This window comes from Bos grunniens, chromosome 11 (genome assembly GCF_055505025.1).
Source record: "Bos grunniens cultivar Pamir isolate PY7600 chromosome 11, Bosgru_T2T1.0, whole genome shotgun sequence".
NCBI classification, from domain to species: Eukaryota; Metazoa; Chordata; class Mammalia; order Artiodactyla; family Bovidae; genus Bos; species Bos grunniens.
Window position 1 is genome coordinate 20965761 of NC_141175.1, and position 23937 is coordinate 20989697.

Here is a 23937-nt window from a genome sequence, read left to right on the forward strand (position 1 = left end):
CCTTTGTTCCTCTGCTGCCGGGAAGGCTTTGTTTAGGTTCTTGGATGACATCACTTGCTCAAGGGCAGCCATCTGTGTGTTTTGAGTGTTTTGATTCAAAGTGAGCCCGCCTGGGTCATGGTCTGACCTCACAGGCCTTCGATCCAAGCACGCACTGCTTCCTGGAGCCCAGGCTTCTGGGATTTCAGCCAGGGGACAGGAGGGGAGGGGAGCCTGTCATTACAAGCAGGCAGAGAGGAGGCTGTGGTTTGGGAGCACCCAGAGGATCCAGGGCTGCCACTTTCTAAGGCTGAGAACCGTCCTCGGACCACACTCTCACCAAAGGCAATGTGCGAGGGGTAAGGTCCTCGTCTACGTGATCTGGGCAAGGCGCAGTGTCTGGAACTGGTGCTCCCAACTGGGGAGAGGCGACGTCGGAGGAGGAAGTCACAGTCACAACCCAGAGGTCTCTGGAGCCTTCTGCAGGGAGCTCGTCACCGTCTCCTTATCTTCCCTCCTCCATCAGATACTCACACTTGGCCATTGAGCACCAGGCGCTGTGCTGGGTTCTAGGCATCCAGAGATGATCGCCCTCCAGGAGCTCGCAGTCCGGGGATCAGACCCGCAGCGCCTCATGTGCTGTCATGGAAACCAAGGGCTTGGGAGCCTTCACAAGGAGAGGGGCTAAGTTGTAGAGGAATTATAGGCATTCTAGTGGACAGGAGGATGCATTCATTCTCTTTGGGCTGAATGCTGGAAAGCCCGGAGTTAGTAAAAAATGCATGGAGACAAGAGCTTGTCTAAAAGGTACCTCTTCTAAGCAACCTGGCTAGTGTTAGGACAGTAATCAGGGTTATTAGGAAGTTCTCGTATGAAGCACTTGCCGCTTGCTGGACACTGTCACAGAGCTCTGGGGACACAGAGATAGTCAACTGCCCTCAAGGAGCCTGAAAGAGCAGGGGAATCAACCATGGTTGTGTAGCGTCATTAGTGAGAAGGAGTTGGCCAGCGTCCACAGGCTCTGGCTGGCAAGGGAAGGGAGCGTTGGGCAGGCTTTCAGGACTTGGTCTCCATCCTGATGTTTAGGACAAGGGCAGCCATGAGAGGGAGAGTGAGGGGCTGGGGGTGGCTTGGCTTGGGTGGTGTGGTGTGCCCACGGGGTCTGGAGGGGGCAGTGGTGGGGATCGCCAGAGCACACATCTGCCTGGCATCAGCCTAGGGGGATGTTCCCTGGTCTGTTGTGGCGGGGAGGTGTTGGTGGCTCCCACCAGGCAGCGAGCGACCAACATGGGAGCTGTGTGATGGTCATGCCTGTCCAGTGCCTGGCCCACAGTAGGGTTCAGTAGCAGCATCAAGGGTGACCACTGACACAGGACAAGTCCTTTGTGACCTTCGGTTCTGCCACTGACCATGCCCCTGCCATCCTCCAGACCTTAATTCAGCTCCTCACAGGCCTGGATCCTCCCTGCAAAGTTACCTCCCTGCCCTAGTGTGGCAGTCCCCCAATCCATATTAATATCAAATTAGTACCAAAATCCTGTATGAGTCAACTCAGGCTACCATATCAAAATACCCAGACTGGAGCTTAAACCATGGACATTTATCTCTGGAGGCTGGAAATTCAGGGTCAGGGGGATGGCAGGGTTGGCTCCTGGTGAGAACCTGCCTCCTCCGCTGTGTGCTCACACGTCCCTTCCTTGGTGGGAGCACACACACACAGGACGGGGTGGGGTGGGGGCGGCTCTCTGGTGCCTCCTTCTAAGGGCACTTAGTTCGCTGGGTCAGGACCTTGCCTTTGGTGCCTGCGGGGTACCCTCGGCAATCGCAACACCATTGGAATCTGAAAGTGAAAGTCGCTCAGTCGTGTCCTGCGACCCCATGGACTATACAGTCCCTGGAATTCTCCAGGCCACAGTACTGCAGTGGGTAGCCTTTCCCTTCTCCAGAGGATCTTCCTAACCCAGGAATCGAACCCAGGTCTCCTGCATTGCAGGAGGATTCTTTACCAGCTGAGCCACAAGGGGAGCCCTTGGAATCTGAAGGACCTCTCTAAGTCCTGAGACCAGATGTATCAGTGTGTGGTTCTCAGGAAGGCACCAACCCATGACAACTTCCCTGTGTCCCCCCAACCCTCACTGCCTCCGCCACTGCCTCACCGGCCCAAGGGTGGGGCAGAGAAGGAGCACCCCCCACCCCCAGCTCCACGTTCCTCGTCTCCTTTTCTGGTGGGGGTTACATGACTTACTCTGTGCCAAAGTTTCCTTATCTCTAAGCTGGAGATGATGATAAGACCCAACAGGGTTGAAAAGTAAATTAACTGAAATATCGGGTTGGCCAAAAAGTTCGTTCAAGCGTTTTGGTATCCTCTTATGGAAAAACTCAAATGAGCTTTCTGGCCAATCCAATATTTCATGCATCCAGGCCAGGGTGAAGCACCAACCAGGGTCAGCTGGCTGTGAAGGTCGTCACCAGCATCGTCATCCTTATGTTGAGTGAGTTAGTGAAGTCGCTCAGTCGTGTCCGACTGACTCTTTGTGACTCCCAAGGACTGGTAGCCTAACAGGCTTCTCTGTCCGTGGGATTTTCAAAGCAGGAGTACTGGAGTGGGTTGCCATTTCCTTCTCCAGGGGATCTTCCTGACCCAGGGATTGAATCCGGGTCTCCCACATTGTAGGCAGACGTTTTTACCATCTGAGCCACCAGGGAAGCCATCTTTATGTTAAAGCCCATCTAACAGCTCTGCTCTCAGACCTCTTCCCTCCCCCAAGACCCACTTCATTTCCATCTGCTCCGTGGTGACTCGTCAACCCCAGCTGTCCGACTCAGGCTCATCTCGAGCTGAGCCCGTCTCCTCTCGCCTCTGCTCTGGCCCAGGCTGCCACCTCCTGGCTGCCTGCCTGAGTGAATGTCCCCTTCTTTCATGCCCCCATGCAACCTGGAAACCCAAGTGTCCCCCCAGGCTCCATTTTGCCCTGGGGTCACTATCCCTGCATCCTGTTAAGCTGACCTCCTGCCTCCACCCGCAGGGCTTGGGCCCCCAAGCTTTTCCTTCTCTATTGCAAACCTGAGATGACTGCTCAGGACACAGGTGTGCTCGCCTGGCTACGTAGCCCCTGGAGGCTTGTGTCTGGACCTGCTTTGCTGAGCTTTCAGCTCTGCTGTTGGAGTCGGAGGGATGCGTGTCCAACTCCCGGCATACATGAGGGGCTCAGTAAACGGGCCCGGAGTCTTGATTGCCACAGGAGAAGGTGTAGACGAGACTTGACCCCACTCCGTCCACAGCCCCAGCCCGTCCATACCCCTGACCCATCAGCTTGACCCAGGGATTCCCCGTGCCCAGAAAGTGATGTTGGCCAGTCCACCTGGTCAACACCCAGCCCCCTCCTTCACTGGCCACATGGCAAACTCTTGGCCCCCTCAGGACCCATGTGAATACAGGGTCTCCTCAAAGCCTTCCGAGCCCCCTAGCCCCCAGGGCAGGAGGCAGGTGCTGGCTCCCCTCCTCCTGCAGTCCTGCCCTCCTCGCATCACGCATCTCACTGGGGTATCAGGTTAGACCAGAGTCCCCAGGAGACTGAGGGCGAGCAGGCTATGACCTGCCAACCCTGGCATGGTAGCGAGCTGCCTTCGGTCATGGTGCCTGAATGTCGAGGGATGGTGGCCAGTCCCTTTCCATCTGTGTGAGGGTAGGCTGGGAAAGGCTTGCGTCCACTTAACCTGGGGTGAGAATCCAGGCCCTTCTTGCTGGCTTCGAGGAATTCGGGGGCCCTCTTAGCATGCCATACACGGAAGGGGTGACTGACTGGGGTGTAACCTGCAGTTGGCCCCCAGGTAGCACCTTAGAGGAGTGCGGGCCCTCCCCTAAGGAGAGTGGGCCCTCGAGAGACTTCCCCTAGTGCTCCCACTGCTCAGGTAGGGAGACTGAGGTGCAAACAGGATGGTTACTAACATGTTTCTGTGCCCCACCGCCCCCAGCACTGACCTCCAAGCCTCTTCCTCTGCCCTCAGCTCATTAGAGACAATCGCAAACACCCTGGGGATGCGAGGTTTAGTTTGCTTTTGAAGGAAGTGAGGGAAAAAAGGAAACGTTGAAAAGACACGGATTTGTTCTTCTCACTATAGACTTTATACAAAGGAGATACCCTGACAAAAGCACATCTGTGCCAAGTGGCGAAAACCACATACGCGGACACTAGTATTTTGCTAATGTTGAAAATGCCTTCGTTAAAGCAGACGTGCATGGCGCTGGCCTGTCTAATGCTGGGCGTGGGAGGCAGGAAGATTGCTTGTCTGCTGGGCAGCTGGCACCTGTGACAGGCTGTGTGGTTTGCAGAGGGTGGCTTGGGGCTCTCTGGCATGCCTTTGGGGTACTTCTAGCCAATAACTCATGGCAGGGCATGTCCGAACCTACTGGAAAGGGCGGGGAATTCTCCCAGTGTCTGAGTTTCTCCTAACTCAGGGTCCACCTGCTGCAAAGGCAGGGCCTCTCACGCAGAGCTCTGGGGCAGCTGTCTGGGTTTGAGTCTGGGCACAGGAGCTCACCCTTACAGCATCCCGGGTGATGGGCTTTTCTGAGGGGCTTGGGAGCTGCCTGCGGGCCTGGCTGGTGGCTGGCCCGGCTTCTGCTCTCCCAGAGAGGGGGAAGCCCCGAGTCTGTCCTTCAGTTTCTCTAATTCATTGGTTTAAGTGGGGACGTTGGCCCGGGCATGGCGCCTGGGTCTCAGGAGAGAAGGGAGGCCCACTGTCTGCTGAGATGCGTCTGTCTCTTGCAGTTGACCTAACGTCCTTTGTGACCCACTTCGAATGGGACGTGGCCAAGTATCCCGCCAAGCAGCCGCTGGTGAGCGTCGTGGACATTCTGGCAAAGGTACGAGGAGGGTCTTCTCTCCAGGGGGGTCGCACATCTGTGACCCTGACCGTCTGGGGACACTGGGGTGAATCTACATGGCCTTTGGACCCTGATGAAGCAAGGAGGCACTTTCCAGGATGCCAGAGGCAGAAGGCGGGGTGGGGTTCAGGGCACCCTGGAAACAGGTTGATGACCACCTGCCCCCCTATACCTCTTCCAAAGTTACTTGGTCAGTCATGTTTGACTCTTTGTGACCCCATGGACTGTTGCCCGCCAGGCTCCTCGGTCCATGGGATTCTCTAGGCAAGAATACTGGAGTGGGTTGCCATTCCCTTCTCCAGGGGATCTTCCCAACCCAGGGATCGAACCTGGGTCTCCTGCATTGCAGACAGATTCTTTCCCATCTCAACACAGGGAAACCGTATGTACCTCTTCCAAAGTGAAAAGTGAAAGTCGCTCAGTTTGTCCGACTCTTTGCGACCCCATGGACTATACAGTCCATGGAATTCTCCAGGCCAGAATACCTCTTCCAAACCTACCACTCGACAGGATGGCTTCATCTTACAGGACACTCCCCTCCAGGGGCACTCTGAGCCCCTTGGTGTTCTGAGCCCAGACCCTGGAGTCCATTCACTGCGCCCCCCTTTGAAAGATGCTGATGGAGAAGTCAGCCCCTCCCTGACACCCCTACCCCCAGGGTGGTTGTTGACGTAACAAAAACTATCAGCTTCAGTGCAGCGTTGGGCTTAGGAGCCCTAACTCCTGCAAGGCATTGCCCAGCGTGCCACCCCTGATGACACTGGGGAGCCGGGAAGCCCTGGCCCCACAATTCAGCCTTCTTGGTGAGCCGTGGTCTCCAACTTCTGCTCCATGAATGAAAGTATCAAAGTGGTATCAGCTTCCTCACCCTGTGTCTGCCCCAGGATCACTGGAGTGATGCCCTTGGCACTGGCTCGGGCCTGTTCCCCAGTGGGAAATGAAAATCAGTTAACTAGAGATATCCTGGTCAGAGAAACTCCCTTCTAAAGTGACCAGTGTCTTTTGGGTGTCCAAGCAGGTCTCCCCACTGGGAGGTGCCCCATGCTGACACGGGCAGGGCTGGGCCCCCGACCCTCCTGCCAGCTGAAAGCTGAGCCCACCTGCCTCCATTAATGAAAAGGAGCAGGGATGGGGACCCAGCCCATGACTGCGGCCATCTCTGTGGGCTGGGCCACACTGAAGTTGTTAAAGGGCCTCTAGATCTCACCAGCCTACAGTAAATAGCAAAGTTTCTTTCTTCGCCATATGCGTGTCCACAGTGGTTAGTGGGAGCCTGCTTCTTGTCCACTCACTCAGGGCACTGGCCCCTGGTACCTCCACCACCTGAAGCATCCCTATGCAGGGAGGTACATGGTGTCTCAAGGCTCTGCCTGGTACACATGCCTTCAGTGGTGGGGAGTGCATGCCAGCCAGAGGCCAGAAGGAGCAAGGCTGGGAGTATTTGGTCCTGGACACATTCTTGAAGCACCGCCAAGTGCCAGCCACTCTGTCCAGAATTGCAGAGTTGACCCAGGTGCAGACCCACCCTCAAGGGGCTCAGTCTGCTGGAGAAAGGACTCGTCTTCCTGGGTAATCTGCTCCGTGGCATTGAGCTCAGAGAGGTTCAGCTGACACCAGGTCATACAGCCAGAGCAGGTAGGCACCTGAGGCCAGGCACCCGGGGAACCGGGTCTTGGCCTCGGTGGTCTCATTTCCCTGCCCATTGAGGAGGGGAACTCGGATGTGCTCCTGAAACTTCGAGAACAAGGGACATCTCCCTGTGGTCAGACTGGTGACCTCTCTCCAAACTGGAAAGAGCCTTCTTCTCTGTGCAGAGCATGAAGGGGCTACTTGGGGCACAGCCGAGCCTGGAAACCTGGGCACTGGTCAGGGCTCAGCCACAGCGGGTACTTAGAGGGGCCAGGACGAGGGTCAGACAGAATTGACCTCCAACAGAGCCTGAGGGACACAAGCCTCTTATCCTTCTCCATCAGAGGGCAGAAAGAATGAAAACCACAATCACAGAAAACTAACCAAACTGATCACGTAGATCATAGCCATGTCTAACTCAATGAAACTATGAGCCATGCCATGTAGAGCCACCCAAGATGGATGGGTCATGGTGGAGAATTCTGACAAAACGTGGTCTACTGGAGAAGGGAATGGCAAACCACTTCAGTATTCTTGCCTGGAGAACCCCATGAATAGTATGAAAAGGCAAAGGTTGGTAGGTGCCCAATATGCTACTGGAGATCAGTGGAGAAGTAACTCCAGAAGGCAAGAATGAAGAAACGGATGTGACTGGTGATATAAGTAAGGTCCAGTTCTATAAAGAACAATATTGCATAGGAATCTGGAATGTTAGGTCCATGGATCAAGGTATTTGGAAGTGGTCAAACGGGAGTGGCAAAAGTGATGGCAAGAGTGAGCATTGGCATTTTAGGAATCAGTGAACTGAAATGGACTGGAATGGGTGAATATAACTCAGATGGCCATTGTATCTACTACTGTGGGCAAGAATCCCTTAGAAGAAACGGAGTAGCCCTCATAGTCCACAAGAGTCCAAAATCAGTACTTGGGTGCAATCTCAAAAACAACAGAATGATCTCTATTCATTTCCAAGGCAAACCATTCAATATCACAGTAATCCAAGTCTATGCCCCAACCACCAATGCCGAAGAAGCTGAAGTTGAATGGTTCTATGAAGGCATACAAGACCTTCTAGAACTAATACAGAAAAAAAAGATGTCCTTTTCATCATAGTGGACTGGAATACAAAAGTAGGAAGTCAAGAGGTACCTGGAGTAACAGGCAAATTTGGCCTTGGAGTACAGAATGAAGCAGGCAAAGGCTAATAGAGTTCTGCCAAGAGAATGCACTGGTCATAGCAAACACCCTCTTCCAACAACACGAGATGACTATGCATGGACATCACCAGATGGTCAACACTGAAATCAGACTGATTATATTCTTTGTGGCTGAAGATGGAGAGGCGCTATACAGTCAGCAAAAACAAGACTGGGAGCTGACTGTGGTTCAGATCATGAACTCCTTATTGAAATCCATACTGAAATTGAAGAAAGTAGAGAAAACCACTAGACCATTCAGGTATGACCTAAATAAAATCTTAGAATTATATAGTGGAAGTGACAAATAGATTCAAGGGATTAGATTTGATAGATAGAGTGGCTGAAGAACTATGGATGGAGGTTCATGACACTGTACAGGAGGTGGTGATTAAAATCATCTCCAAGAAAAAGAAATGCAAAAAGGCAAAATGGTTATCTGAGGAGGCCTTACAAATAGCTTAGAAAAGAAGAGAAGCTAAAGGCAAAGGAGAAAAGGAAAGATATATCCATCTGAATTCAGAGGTCCAAAGAATAGCAAGGAGAGAAAAGAAAGCCTTCCTCAGTGATCAGTGCAAAGAGATAGAGGAAAACAATAGAATGGGAAAGACTAGAGATCGCTTCAAGAAAATTAGAGATACCAAGGGAAAATTTCATGCAAAGATGGGCTCAATAAAGGACAGAAATGGTATGGACCTAAAAGAAGCAGAAGATATTAAGAAGAGATGGCAAGAATACTCAGAAGAACTGTACAAAGAAGATCTTCATGACCCAGATAACCACGAAGCTGTGATCACTCACCCAGAGCCAGACATCCTGGAATGTGAAGTCAGGTGGGCCTTAGGAAGCATCACTATGAACAAAGCTAGTGGAGGTGTTAGAATTCCAGCTGAGCTATTTCAAATCCTAAAAGATGATGCTGTGAAAGTGCTGTACTCAGTATGCCAACAAATTTGGAAAACTCAGCAGTGGCAACAGGACTGGAAAATGTCCGTTTTCATTCCAGTCCCTAAGAAAGACAAAGCCAAAGAATGTTCAAACTACTGCACAATTGCACTCATCTCACACGCTGGCAAAGTAATGCTCAAAATTCTTCAAGCTAGGCCTCAACAGTACGTGAACCGAGAACTTTCAGATGTTCAAGCTGGTTTTAGAAAAGGCAGAGGAACCAGAGATTAAATTGCCAACATCCGTTGGATCATGGAAAAAGCAAGAGAGTTCCAGAAAAACATATACCTGTGCTTCATTGACTACATCAAAGCCTTTGACTGTGTGGATCACGACAGACTGTGGAAACTTCTTCAAGAGATGGGAGTACCAGACCACCTGACCTGCCTCCTGAGACACCTGTCAAGAAGCAACGGTTGGAACTGGACATGGAACAACATATTGGGAAAGGAGTACATCAAGGCTGTATGTTGTCACCCTGCTTATTTAACTTATATGCAGTGTGTGTGTGTGTGTGTGTGTGTGTTAGTCACTCAGTTGTGTCCGACTCCGTGTGACCCCATGGACCCCAGAGGCTCACCAGGCTCCTCTGTCCGTGAGATTCTCCAGTCAAGAATACTGAAGTGGGTTGCCATTTCCTTCTCCATTGTATTTGAAAAGGGAAGAAATAAAAATATATGCTGGATGTACTTCTGGATATTTGTATATGATGAACTCCTTTCCCAAACTGGGAGTACATCAAGGCTGTATATTGTCACCCTGCTTATTTAACTTATATGCAGAGTACATCATGCGACAAGCTGGAATCAAGATTGTCAGGAGAAATATTAATCACCTCAGATGTGCAGATGACACCACCCTTATGGCAGAAAGCAAAGAAGAAGTAAAGAATCTCTTGATGAAAGTAAAAGAGGAGAGTGAAAAAGCTGGCTTAGAACTCAGCATTCAGAAAACTAAGATCATGCCATCTGGTCCCGTCACTTCATGGAAAATAGATGGGGAAGTAATGGAAACAGTGACCGACTTTATTTTCTTGGGCTCCACAATCACTGCAGATATTGACTGCAGCCATGAAATTAAAAGACGCATGCTCCTTGGAAGAAAAGCTATGACCAACCTAGACAGCATAATAAAAAGCAGAGACGTTACTTTGCCGACAAAGATCTGTCTCATCAAGGCTGTGGTTTTTCTAGTCGACATGTATGGATGTGAGAGTTGGACCTTAAAGAAAGCTGAGTGCTGAAGAATTGATGCTTTTGAACTGTGGTGTTGGAGAAGACTCTTGAGAGTCCCTTGGACTGCAAGGAGATCCAACCAGTCCATCCTAAAGGAAATCAATCCTGAATATTCATTGGAAGGACTGATGCTGAAGCTGAAACTCCAATACTTTGGCTACCTGATGCAAAGAACTGACTCATTAGAAAAGACCCTGATGCTGGGAAAGATTGAAGGCAGGAGGAAAAGGAGATGACAGAGGATGAGATGGTTGGATGGCATCACCAACTTGATGGACATGAGTTTGAGTAAGCTCTAGGAGTTGATGATGGACAGGGAAGCCTGGCTTGCTGTAATCCATGGAATCACAGAGAGTCAGACACAATTGAGCAACTGAACTGAGGGCCTGTGGAGTGGGGGCTGGAGGGTTGTGAGAGTCTGAGATGGGCTTGAATAAGAACAAGACTCCACTCACTGAGTAATGCTAGAAAAGCCATTTATATCTCAAGCCTCCTGTCTGCAACGTGGGGCTCTCTGTAGGGCTGGGTTACCAGCAGTCTGTGAGAGCAGAAGGAAGAAGAATGTAAGCCATTCCAGCAAATGGGCAGGGTGCAGTTTTTCCTTAACTGCACCAGGAGCAATTTGCGGCAATTTTGAGAAGTTAAACCAACTTTTTAAACTCTCTTTTGCTTTTCCAACTAGCAACTGGCACAGATCGAGATAGACCTGAAGTCCCGAACAGCTGCCTACAACACTCTGAAGACAAACCTAGAAAATCTGGAGAAGAAATCCATGTGAGTATTCGGGCCCTGGGCTCCTGGCGGCCTCAGGGCCTGGCTGAGTTGGGGTCCAGGCTGGGCTTATACCCATGCGTTTGAGATCATTGGCTGAGCCAAGGTCTGTATCTGTCCGTGTCTGAGCGGGAAGGCCAGAGGCACTCCTGCATGTTCATGAGCTGTGTGCTGGGTGGGGAGGTCAGCAGTCACAGTGGTTGATCCTTTGAGCATATACACTGAGTGAAGGAGCTGAGGGTGAAGTGGGTCGGTGTCTACCTCCCTCTTCTGTTAATTCTTTCGAGCAATGGGTTTTTTTGGGGTTTTTTTCGGCCACAGCTTGCATCTTGTGGGATCTTAGTTCCCTGACCAGGGACTAAACCCAGGCCACTACAGCGAAAGTGCAGAGTCCTAACCATTGGAACCACCAGGGAATTCCTTGCTCAATTATTATTATGTACCTACTACACTCAGGCCTTATGTGTGTGTGCCATCAGTGGCTCAGTCATGTCCGACTCTTTGTGACCCCATGGACTGTAGCCCATCAGCCTCCTCTGTCCATGAGATTTCCCGGGCAAGAATATTGGAGTGGGTTGCCATTTGGTATTCCAGGAGGTCTTCCTGACCCAGGGATTGAACCCATGACTCTTGCATATCCTGCATTGGCAGACGGATTCTTTATCACTGGGAAAGCCCACTCAGGCCTAATATTAGGCCCTGAAGGTACAAAGCAGAATTAAGTATCATTTCTGCACTTGGAGAACTCACAATTATTCATTCAACAAACATTCATGGAAAGTGTGCTTTGCACAAGGGGTACGGGTGTAAATCAGACAGATAAGGTCTAATAGCACAAGGAGTCCGGGACAGGAAGGCACGTGCAGGGGGCCTTTGGAGAGGGCCCCTAAAGGCCTTTTCAGTGATGGCTGGTTGGCAGGGGGAGGAGAGAGGTGTAAGCTCTGGGGCGGGGTAGGCTAGAGAGCCTCTGCAGGACGGCTCTTCAGCCTTGACTGAGGGCTTGAGAACGCTTTCCTTGGGACGCATCTGTGCTTAGGTATAAGTTAACATCACAGCCTGTGCACTGATGCAACAGTGACAGACTGCGTTTTCTTGGGCTCCAAAATCACTGTGGATGATGACTGTAGCCATGGAATTAGAAGACGCTTGCTCCTAGGAAGAAAAGCTATGACCAACCTAGACATCACGTTAAAAAGCAGAGACATCACTTTGCCAACAAAGGTCCCTGTAGTCAAACCTATGGTTTTTCAAGTAGTCACGTATGGATGTGAGAGATGGACCTGAAGAAAGGTGAGCACCGAAGAATTGATGCGTTTGAACTGTGGTGTTGGAGAAGACTCTTGAGAGTCCCTTGGACTGCAAGGAGATCCACCCAGTCCATCCTAAAGGAGATCAGTCCTGAATATTCATTGGAAGGACTGAAGCTGAAGCTGAAGCTCCAATCCTTTGGCCTCCTCATTCGAAGCACCGGCTGACTGGAAAAGACCTTGTTGGAAGGATTGGAGGCAGGAGGAGAAGGGGACGACAGAGGATGAGATGGTTGGATGGCATTGCCAACTCGATGGACATGAGTTTGAGCGAACTCCGAGAGATAGTGAAGGATAGGGAAGCCTGGAGTGCTTCAGTTCATGGGGTCACAAACAGTTGGACACGACTGAGCAACTGGACAACTATGCACTGATACCACAGAGCATCTCAGGAACTGTAATTTTGGCCCAATTGCTGGTACAATAGCCTTGGTCCCTGTTCTAGAAAATACCATGACCTCAATGAGACTAGGCTCCGCTGGACACACATGCAAAGCTATTTCAGGTGAATGTCTCCTGGCTGCTGGACCAGCAAGGCGTGTAATGTGCAACGGAGCCCTCATCAGGGCTGGTTTGCCCAGCACAGCCCAGGTGGCTTCTTGGTCCAGCCACTGCATTGCCACTTGTGTAACTTACGCTGCCTGCCACCAGCGATCCCCCCCTAACAGCCGGTGGCTTGTACCAGGGCAGCGCCGGCAGCCAAAGTGTTGAATTCAGCTCGGGTGACTGGTGATGGCACCTGGGGTCCTGCCAGCCACTGCAGTTCTGGCCGCCCAGACACAGAGCCGGGGGACACATGGCCCAGGGTCCCCGCCCCTCCCTGGGGAGTATCCCAAACCTTCCTGTCCCCCTCGGCCCTAGGGGTGTGCCCAGGGGTGCCTCCACGTGCCTTTCTGCTGACCCCACCTCTTTGTCCCCCGTGAATCCAGGGGAAACCTCTTCACTCGGACCCTGAGCGACATTGTGAGCAAAGAAGACTTCGTGCTGGATTCCGAGTACCTGATCACACTGCTGGTCATTGTCCCCAAGTAAGCGGGCCAGAGTGAGAGGGGGGTTGGGGGTTTGGGGCTGGGTTGGCGATCACAAAGGAAATCGTCCTGCTCAGTGGAGAGGAAGGGAGAGCCCACCACGGCCAGATGCCAGGGCCCTAAATGGCAGCTGTGGAGTTGGTTTCAGGAGCAGCTGATAGAGCTGTGGTGGTCATAGTGACAGGAGTGGCCGTTTCTCAGACATCCGTCCACCGTTGTCAGATGCCATACAGAGGAGGCATCTCACACAGGCCTGGGGGCTGCTATTGCTCCCTAGTCCTAAAACCCGAGAGCTCAGCTGGCCTGCCCAAGGTCACACAGGCCTGGGATTAGAGCTCCCAGCTGGAGTCTCCACTGAGTCCTTCCCACGGGCCCCTCCCTGCTGCCTGGGGCCTCCTAGGGAGGTGAGCATTCCAGTGTCCGTGGCAGGGCCTCGGGGGATGTTTGGGGTGCTGTCTGGCCCCCAGCCCTGCTCCCCCCAGTCCCTCAGGGAAAAGGGCATGCAATTTCCTAGACACTCAGGACACCTTACAGCCTTTTCTTCAAAAATCATTGAACGATTCTGTACTCTTGCAGGCCGAGTTACGTACAATGGCAAAAAACCTATGAATCCCTCTCAGACATGGTGGTCCCACGGTCAACCAAGTAAGTGAGGCCTCAGGTCCTGGGTTTGGGGGGCCATGTATGGGCACTCTGGGACACCCAGCCACCAAACATATCCCAGAGATGCAAGGGCCCTCAGCCCTCCACACATGTTCGTTCATGGCCACACACTCAGCCACAGGCCAGACTCCCTCCATCTTTCAGAAGTCTGCTCCCTTGCCGTCTCCTCCAGGAAGCCCATCCTGACTACCTTCTGGCCCTCAGCGCTTGCAAGGCCTGAGCAGCACTCTGTTCTGCATGCTTATCCTGGCTAGATTCTTCCCCACTTGCGGGTCAAGCAAGGGCCTGGCCATGATAACCGCAGAACATGAGTAGGGAAGGAAGAGTCTCGGCGTGTGGCCTGCTGGGGTCAGAGCAGGAGCGGCCAGGGAGGGCTGGAAAAGTGACTTAGAAGAGATGGAGGAATATATTCAACCCATGAGTGCCACCCAGTGGGGAAAACCAAGGATTTAGTGCTGTAGGCAGGAACAGGCATAGATCTCACTGTACGATGTGAAGTGGAGAGAAAATTGTAGAAGGGGACACACAGCATGAAGGCATTTATTATTTAAGATCTCCAAATGGACAGACCAGATGGTATGTGACTTGAGAGATGCAGGTGCACGGATCACAGGATATTTGAGGATGAGAAATGCTGAACAGCACAGCAATGACCTGGGGGTGGGCCGCAAGATGTGGTTGGGAGGGCACGTGGGTCTTCAATTGTTTGAAAATTGTTCTATGTCTTAAGCTTGATGGGGGAAGGGGGGATACATGGATATTTGTCATTCTCTATACCTTTCCCTGTATCTGAAATAGCTTGTCATTTGAAATGATTTGACAGTGAGTCTTGTGGCTCAGAGGGTAAAGAATCCAACTGCAGTGAAGAAGACCCAGGTTCGATCCCTGCATTGGGAAGATCCCCTGGAGAAGGGAATGGCAACCCATTCCAGTATTGTTGCCTGGAGAATCCCATGGCCAGAGGAGCCTGGGGGGCTGCAGTTCATGGGATCAAAAAGAGTCAGATAAGACTGAGCAATTAACACACGCGCACGTGCGCGCGCACACACACACACACACACACACTTGGACGCACATAGAGCTCAGCGTGGGGGCAGCCCTGTCCACTCCCATCCCAGCCCAGAGGCCTCTGGCCTGGCACCTGCTGTAGGGCTGGCTCTCCCTGGGTCACAGGCTCTCAAGCAATAGCAATCAGGAGCTAAACTGAAGGGTGCAGGGAACAGGACAGTCGCAGCCTGAGATCGCAAGAGGAGGCTGAAGGAGTGAGCCGGGGGCAGCGTACCCGCAGGAGGTGGAGGGGGTGCAGGCTGGCAGAGGAGCTGCCTTCAAAACTGGCCTGTTTGGCCGGAACGTTCACTTTTCTCCAGGGCTGGCTGTCCATGGCCACATGCAGGGAGAGCCTTCTACCAGAGGCAGCTTGGCTTCTCAGATTAGAACCCCCAGGCCCTTCATTGTCAGGGGGTACCTGCGAGCCTCTGGAGATGACTGTGGACAGGTTCCTGGATCCTGGGTCAGCTCCGATGGGTGGCTTGGAGAAGCAGGAAAGGTGATCCGAGACCCTGCCCGGGCCCCTGGTCAGGTCATGTGGTCAGCAGGACGCCAAGGCCCTTAGAACACGGGTCCCAGTGACCACAGCACTCCTACGTCAGGGTGTACCAGGGAGGCCGTGTCTAATTAGAACAGTGTGACACTGGACATGAAATGCCCATTGTGGGATGGTTTTTACCAATGGGAACTCTGCCCTGCTTCATTGCACCGTGGCATTCGAGAGCTGGGCACTTGCTATGCATGCCAGGTGATTAAGATCTGTGATCAGCTGGGTCTTGGCTGGTTCATGTCCGGACCACCAGCCCAGATCTGCGCGAGTCTCCAGCATTTTCCTCCAGGGGCTGTGTTCAGATCACCCACAGGCCTCTGCAGCCCTAGCCTGGAGGGTGAGTGAAAGGAGTCTGAGTTAGGCTGCTCACAACACACTGCCTAGAGTTAGGATGCAGGAAGGGTGTCCTTCGTCCGGTGCCCTCGCTCCTTCCAGGGCCGCTGCGCCTGGACCACCGGGCCCCCCTGGCAGCAGCCCACCGCCCCCGGAGAGACGACGGACTCTTTCCCGCCCGGCTCAGCGGCCTGGTGGTGCACCCAGTGAACGAGACTTTCTCTCCAACAGGTTGATCGCTGAGGACAAGGAGGGCGGCCTCTTCACCGTGACTCTGTTTCGAAAAGTGATCGATGATTTCAAAACCAAAGCCAAAGAGAATAAGTAAGGGCCGGCCTTGGTGGGTTTTCCCAGAGGTTGGTTCGTCTGCCCTTGGAGGGGGTGATTTCTGGCCCGCCTGGAAGCTTCTTAGCCACAGCCGCTCATTTGCTTGTTTTAAGGTTCACTGTACGAGAATTTTACTATGACGAAAAAGAAATTAAAAGGGAAAGGGAAGAGATGACCCGATTGTTGTCGGATAAGAAGCAACAATATGTGAGTATATGATACTGGCCGGGAGGGTTCTCAGGAAGGTTCTGGGTGGCCCCCACCCCACCACAACCCCACCCTACCTCCCACCCATGCACCACAGGCCTGGAGCACAAGGGCCCTGCCCAGTCCCCACCCCCCAGTGCTCTTCATCCCCCTCCCTCCAGTGCATACCCCCAGGGACGTGTCCTCCTGGGGCTGCTGGAGCAGGTCTGGGGGACAGTGACAAGCACGGTAACCCAGAGGTGGCACGTGAGCCCTGCAGCGGCAGATCTCACCGAGCCAGTCCCTGCCCTCCGGGAAGGGACTCCGGGCTCCGTCCTGAGGATGAGAAAGTGAGGCTCTGAGAGGCGAGCGAGCACGAGCCCAGGGAGAGGACCTCGCCAGCCCCTGGAGGTTGGGCGAGGCTGTTGGCACTTCAGGCAACAGCACTTGTGCCAAGAGCGGCCACTACTTTGCAGAGTGCAGCCAGCGGTCACCTGAAGGCCTGGCCTGCGTGACCTCCCGGAGGGACGTGACCAGTCACCAGCACCTGTACTTACCTCCCCCAGGCTTTTAGCAGAGTGGGTGCTTCTCCCAGAAACTTCCGACCACTGCCACTCAGAACCTTCTCCTGTGTGAGGGCAGCTGAGCTCAAGGGGGAGAAAAACAGGTTTTCATTGTTGACGTGTGAGCGGTGCGGCTGTGACTCTGTAAAATGGGCACATTCGGGACTTGGAGTGAGCCTGAGCCCCGTGGGATGTTTTCAGGTCCCCATCCCCCACTGGCCCCACCAGGGAGGGTTCTCAGAGAAGCTTCCAGTTCAGCCTCTAGTATCGAGAGGAGGGAGGAGAGGGAGGTCCAGTGTGTAAACACGAGGCTATGTGTGTGTTTGGGTGACGTGCGAGTGCCTTCCATGGGCCGTGTGTTTGCCCAGGGCCTCCTCCGGCCTCGGGCTGGGCATTCTGCGTGTCCCACCTGACCTCTCAGGTCAGTGACCTTTGCAGAGGGACTGCAGACACATGGCCTCCGAGTGAGAACCAGGCTCAGAGCCCCCCATAATGGGGCCTCCCGATCCCCACCGGATCAGCCCATCCTTCTTTGAGGAGGAAACGGAAACTGATGACATAGAAGTACCTGTGGGGGGTTTCAGCCCCTGTCCCCTGGAGGTGGGCATAGCTACCTGCTCCAGTATTCTTACCTGGAGAATCTCGTGGACTGAGGAGCCTGGCGGGCTACTGTACACAGGGTCGCACAGAGTCGGACACGACTGGAGCGACTTAGCACACACGCCCCTCGAGGAGAAAGGCACGAGCACACAAGGGAACACACACTTCTTAGATCTATAATCTGTTGGGCTCCGGCCGAGGCGCCAGGGCTTGGCGCCCCTTCCTGAGGCTAAGAACTGAGCTGGAGCCCTAAGCCCCTTGTCTCAGACCACACTCATCAGCAGAAAGGATGATCACCAGCCGGAGCTGAGGCCAAAGGGTGTCCTCCTTTACCCCAGCCCACCCGAAACCAAAATAACCCAAGGGCGTTCGAGCCCACTCTTTAGCTGAGGCCTCTCCCCGCTTGCCTCAGTCCTGGCCCCGGCCCCCCATGGCGTTGCTCGATGGTGGCACCTTTCACGGGTGTCCAGGGCCTTTGGCACACATCTCCAAGCTGGCACAGACCCCCCTGGGGATCACAGTGATACACCTGAACCTGACGCCTGCACCTCCGCCTCGGGTTGCTCACTGGCGCTTCTTCATGTGGTGTAGACTTCTGCAGCCCTGGCTGCCCCGGGGAGCCCTGCCCAGCCTCCCTGGAGGGGGAACCGGAGCCCCAAAGGAGACACACTGAAACATTTAGTTCCTTATGAGGCTCTTGCGGTGCGCCCTCGAGCAGGGTCAGCTGGGGTCAGCCCTACCCCAGCTTAAGAATCTCTTCCCGCCTTTAGCCTTCTTTGAGGTGGGACCAGTGTCCTGCGTCTCTGTCATTAACTTGTTAACCGGAGGGACCGGGTTGGATCCCGGGTTTCAGCCCCCTTTAAGAGTACAGGCCAGGATTTTCCTGGGCTTTGCCCGTTTGCACAGAAAGATGTTAAAGGGTGCTTGACCTATTTCCTGCCTGCAACATGCCTAAGTGCACTCCGATTGCTGAAGAGGCGATTGTGGGCTGACCTTGGGGGAGACACCCTGACGGAGCCCACACAGCCTGGCAGGTGGAGCTGGATGGTGCCAATATGGAAAAGCTCCTGGCTAGGCCGAGGGAGGGGCTGTGGACTCTGCCCCTGAAATGTGGAATCCCAGGTCTTTAATGCCCTCTGCCACCCACCCCCCCATCCCACTCCCAGCAGGCCAAGGGCATCATCATGCCTTCCAGTCCAACCAGCACGCAAGTTCCCAGAGGGTGGGCCGGCATTCCTGAGTCGCTAAGCACGTGCTTTTCAAGCCGTGAGAATGATTTCTGTTTTGTGCTGCCTGTTTGCTGAAAGATTAATAAATAATTTCTGTGCCCTTAGCAAACTTCCTGTGTTGCTCTTAAAAAGGGATCATCCACCTTCCCGGACCACAAGGTTAAGGTAACCCCGCTAGGGAACCCCGATAGGCCCGCTGCGGGGCAGAGCGACAGAGAGAGAGAGAATGAGGGCGAGGGTGAGGTAAGCAACCCCCCCGGGAGCCCTGGGGTTCCCCGGCTCGCACATCCTCGCCCGCCCGCGCAGGCACCTTTGGGAGAAAACAAATCCTCGCCTTTCCTGTTACCTACTGTGGCTTTCGAGGTCTTAAATTCAAGGACCCCCAGAATCACGCTTCCTCCTAATCTGCAGGGCCTCTTGGGAGCTGCCCTCCGCTCCCCCAGCAGTGATGGGTGCTTGCTGGCCAGGGTGCCTTGGTTCTGGCTGGAGGTGGCTGGAGCTGGTGATGGGGCACATCCTGGCTGGGGCCGGGGGGGTGGTGGTGGTTGGGCATCTCAGCTGTCTTCCCTGGGTGCCCCAGCTGGACCCACCCCTGACCTCTTTGGGCATCCGTGGAAGACAGCCATGCCAGCATTAGTGATAGCTGCTGTGGCTGATGGACTGTGGCCCCGTGAAGTGGGGCCGTGAGGAGACCCCTGAAAGCGGTGGCTGGTGGATGATGCCAGGACCTGGCAGAAGGGGGACTCGTTGGCAGCGCAGTGTCAGACAGAGAAGTCTGCCAGCTGCCTGCGGAAAGCCCTGGGTCAGCTACTGCAGCTTGGTTGGCAGTGGCCCCGTGCGTGTGCCAGGTGGGCTGGCCCACCGAACCACCCTGGCACCGGCGGCCCCTGGAGAACACACAACCAGGCCTGGCCCTGGGCCTTGTCCGACCGACCTGCTGCTTCTGTGGGCCACTGGGCATTTCTTCTCGGCTTGGGGCTCGTTCTGCCAAAACCCACGTCCCTCTGTTGGCCAGGCGTCGGGTGGAGTGGCCGGGAGGGGTCACCGCTCTCCTATCCTCTGCAGGGCCCGCTGCTGCGATGGCTCAAGGTCCACTTCAGCGAAGCCTTTGTTGCCTGGATCCACCTCAAGGCACTGAGAGTATTTGTGGAGTCTGTGCTCAGGTGCGTAGACGTGATGCTCTGGGGCCACCTGGGCTCTGCCACCCTCCTTCCAACCAGGACCCCCCCACCCTGCCAGGCTCTGGGACAGCCCTGGCCTTCCTACCCTCTTCTGCAATTCTTGGCTCTTGGTAACAAGCTTAGGGATTCCTGACTCCAATAAACCTTCCCTCAGTCCTGAGGCCCCTGCTCTCCTGTGCTCTGAGTCTCCTGTCAGGCTGGCGTCTTGCTCCTGCAGGAAACACCAGCACTGTTTCCGTCCTTGAGTTTTGAGGCCTAGCCCTCAAGGCAGCACAAAATATAAAACCCAAACAAACCTACAACAACAAAACTTACTTTACCTCTTTTTTAACAAATGCAAAATAGGTTCACTCTTTTGTGGAAAACTTGGCAACTACAGGTAAGCACAAAGAATGAAGAAAAATCACCTGTAACTTTAACACCAAGAGGAAACACTGCTAACTCACTGGTGTTCCTAGCATCCTTCAGGCTTTTTGAGTTTGTTTTTTTAAATTTGCAGATATGCATGATTTTTATAAAATGTTTACAAAAATGGAGTCAAGCAGGAAACTTTTCCGGAAGCCCATTTGAACATCTGTGTCCTGAACTATTGGTGTGTGTGTGGGGGGTCTTGGCAGCACTGCATGTAGCTGACTGCACCCCCATTCCCAAAGCTTGGTTTGCTCAGGCCTGCAGGTCCAGTGGCCCCTTGGCCCCTCTGGGTGGTCTTGCTGGGCCCCTTCCGTGTGCACACCAAAGGCGTCCTCAGGACCCCATCCCACACCTGCCTGGTGGAGTGCCCCGCTCTCTTTTCCTTGCCCAGGCTTCCTGGGTGCCCCCTGCTATTCATTTTCCCAGAGGCTTCCCCTGGACTCCTGGCTCATCTTCCCTCCCAGTCCTTTCCTCCTGATCCTCGTATCTGCCAATGGCCTCAGGTTCCTCCCCAAACTTCAGGGCCCCCTTGGACGCCTCCCTCCCCTCATCCTTACGGCCTTCCCCCTCCCTCCACATCACAGCACCCCTGACAAGCCTCCATCCTGCCTTGACCCTTGCTCTCTCTCTCTGTCTCTCTCTTTCACCATCTCCTTCCCAGCTGTTGCCAAAGGCTCTTCCTTGGTCCTCTGCCTCCAGCTCATCCTTCATGTGGTTTTGTCCAAGCACAAGCTGGGTCTGACGTGGCTCCTCGTCCTCTCTCAGACATCTCAGACCTCTGTCATGGCAAGCATTGTGACAACGGGCTGAAGGGCAGACTCAGGATAACCCGGAGTATTCCAGACATCAACAGGCCCCAGTCTGTCCCTGCTCACCTTGAAAATCATTGGTCCTCAGGCTCAGTACAGCAAAGCCTGCCATCCTTACTGGAGGCCCATTTTGCTCAAGAGTGAGGTCCAGATGGTCCACAGAGGTCCCGAATATTGTGTTTAAGCTCAGTAAAAGGGAAGTATATGCAAAAACAATTCTATTCAAAACTATAAATGTATGACATTCTTAAAACCTATACTTTTATTTCTCCTGAATAGTTGTAATACATCACTACTGTTAAAAAAAAATTCAAGTTCAGAAATAGGTACTGTGGAAAGTAAGTTCCTGTCAGTTCCACCACCCATGGATTAACCCAGTTAATGGTTTTAAGACTCTTCTTTCCCAAGTTGGGTCATTTATACTTGATGTTCTACAATTTTTTTTTTTCATCTACTTATAGTCTCATCACTATGCATAGAGATACTTGATCTTTTTTCATGACTTTTTCATATTCCATCGTACGGAGCACGCATGAGCTAAGAAAACAGATGTTAAAGCAACTTGATTAGAGCAGATGGCTACAGTTCACCTGTTATCTTATTCCTCCGACCCCTTGGCCTTGCCCTCAATTGCCCTCAATTGGTCCTTGGTCTTTCCTCAGAGTTGGTTCTGTCCTTTTTCCCTACTCTGGGAGCTGGAGGGGAGGGCTGGGGTGACTTCCCTCTCTGCCTGTCACCCAGCCTGGAGTTGGATAGAGAGGAGGTGTTCTACGTTTGTGGCCTGAATGACATCAAAGAGAAGTGGACCAACCCTCAGTGGAGGAAGTGCTGGTTCATTGTCAGGCGCTTAAATCACCCAAGATGAAAATGGAAATGGGCCCTGGGTGAGTGGTGGGACGGTGATGAGACTGGAGAAGCCAGCAAGGTAGCTGGGTAATTAATTAGTCTGGATCTTGGGAGAGGACTTGGTGGAGAATGGATGTTAGGGAATGACCAATGACGGTTGATGTGTTTGGATGAGCTCACCTACAGAGGGTCATTCAGAGGGTACACCAAAGGGGAGCCCAGCCTCTAAGGAGTTGGGGCAGAGAAGCCCATGGGGATGTCAGAGGCCGGAGGAGGGAGAGATGGGTGAGTCAGGAAGCAGACGGTTGAGGCTTGACGTGTTTCTGGAATGGGACCACTGGGCGTGAGCAACTAGTAACTGAAGGATGCTCTGGTGACGTAGGACCCTGGATGCTCTCATAGGTGGGATGAGAGCTGGGGGAATTTTTAAAAAGGGCACGATGGTGGCATGTGAGCAGGCAGGGGTAGTGACTGCGACCTTCTTAGTACAGAGGGCGCAGGTGGAGGGCCCCCATTAGGGGGCCTCGAGGGGACGGAGGCTCCTGTACTGAGTGGTCCAGAAGTGGGCAGCCTGGTGGCGGCTGGAGGAGAAAGGAGAGGGAGAGCTGACCTGGAAGGCCTGTTCTGAGCAGGATGGAGTAGGTGTTCGAACTGACCAGGAGGGACAGCTAGCAGGGAGAGGACTGGAAGGGTCTAGGGAAAATATGGAAGCCCTGAAACCAAAAGGAGGGTGGGATAAGGAAGGGGTACAGAGCGTGGAGGCTGGGCGAGGGGCAAAGAGCATTCCTGTAGCCAGTGTCTAGCTGGGGGTGTCTGTTACTCACCAGACACAGGGGTAGCACCGTGAACAAGGAGCTCACAGCTGGTCAGGGGAGCAGAGCTCAGCAGATGGCCTCTTGGTTCAGGGGAAAGGTAAACAGCCTCCCAGAGCAATCTGGCGATGAACGTGGTGGGGTGCCCAGTCGGAGGGTGGCAGAGTGATGATCTGGCTACTGCATCTGTGAGCTGGAATGCTGTCTCCAGACACACATGTGCCCTGGGCTCTGCATCAGTGACTGTCACCTTTTGAGAAGTCTGAAGTCTGGTGCTTGGACTTCCCTGCGGTGGGCAGGGTCAGCTGTGCTGGTGAGGTCGTGGGTGTGCGGTGGGGTCTCTACCCAGGGCATGGGAGTGGGGTGGGACGTTCGGGAGGGAAGGCAGGGTGAGAGCCACTACTCACTCAAGCGACAGGGACTCTCCAGGAAGCACTACGACCTTCTACTCGTTGTCCTCTGGGTAGCCGGAGCTTGGACGACAAGAGAAGGAATGAGGGTGTCTGCTGGGCCATCCTCTCACCCCATCGAGCCCAGGGGCTCCTGCTGTTCCCCGCCAGCATCAGCGGCCCCTGTGGCCCTCCTCCTCTTGGCTCTGGTGGGGCCCCGCTCGCTCAGTGTCCTAAGGCCTTGCTTGGTTACAGTGAGGCAATTACAAATGGCCCTTTCATTTTACTTTTCTATAGACCCACTAGGAGACCTCAGGACTTGAGTGAACGCTTTGCACCATTAACAGCCAGAAATGAGGACCAGGAAAGTCAGGGGCTAGTTTATGAGCCTTGATTGTGAAATAAAAACGAATACTAACAGGTTAGGCAATAAAAGGGCATCTCAAGGCCAGCTTTCACATGCCTGACTCGGGCGTGAAGCATGGGTAAGTATTGAATATCCAAGCATTTGCGCACTGGTAGTATATATATATATATATATATATATATTTAAAACACTGACCCATTACAAAATGCACATTTACTTAATATATGGGCTTCCCTGGTGGCTCAGACGGTAAAGCATCTGCCTGCAATGCGGGAGACCCGGGTTTGATTCCTGGGTCGGGAAGATCCCCTGGAGAAGGAAACAGCAATCCACTCCAGCACTCTTGCCTGGAAAATCCCATGGACAGAGGAACTTGATGCACATTTACTTAATATAGTTATTCGGTGTAAACATTTTTGTTTGCACTGGGTCTCCATTGCTGTGCGCGGGCTTGCTGTAATGGTAGAGAGCAGGGGCTACTCTTTAGTTGCCGAGCACGGGCTCTAGACCCACGGGCTTCAGTAGTTGTGGCGCACAGCCCCTTGGCTGCTCTGTGGCAGGTGGGATGTTCCTGGACCAGGGATGGAATCCGTGTATCCTGCATTGACAGGCGGATTCTTATCCACTGGGCCAGCAGGGAAGT

The 23937-nt window shown here is 53.5% G+C and overlaps 1 protein-coding gene across 29 annotated transcripts in view; it reads left to right on the plus strand.

Moving 5' to 3' along the window:
* ATP6V1C2 (ATPase H+ transporting V1 subunit C2) overlaps positions 1-23937 on the plus strand; it is a 61064-nt gene that overhangs the window by 35949 nt on the left and 1178 nt on the right. For 12 of the 29 annotated variants that reach the window (XM_086325595.1, XM_086325596.1, XM_086325590.1 and 9 more), the window contains 7 exons: positions 4752-4846; positions 10558-10649; positions 12883-12981; positions 13558-13626; positions 15806-15898; positions 16015-16108; positions 19545-19642. In XM_086325595.1, coding sequence (XP_086181721.1) covers positions 4752-4846; positions 10558-10649; positions 12883-12981; positions 13558-13626; positions 15806-15898; positions 16015-16108; positions 19545-19642 — 640 coding nt within the window. Of the gene's footprint in view, positions 1-4751; positions 4847-10557; positions 10650-12882; positions 12982-13557; positions 13627-15805; positions 15899-16014; positions 16109-18584; positions 19316-19544; positions 19643-23937 lie in introns of those variants that run through there. The other 17 variants (XM_086325584.1, XM_086325583.1, XM_086325586.1 and 14 more) reach the window with 2 other exon arrangements.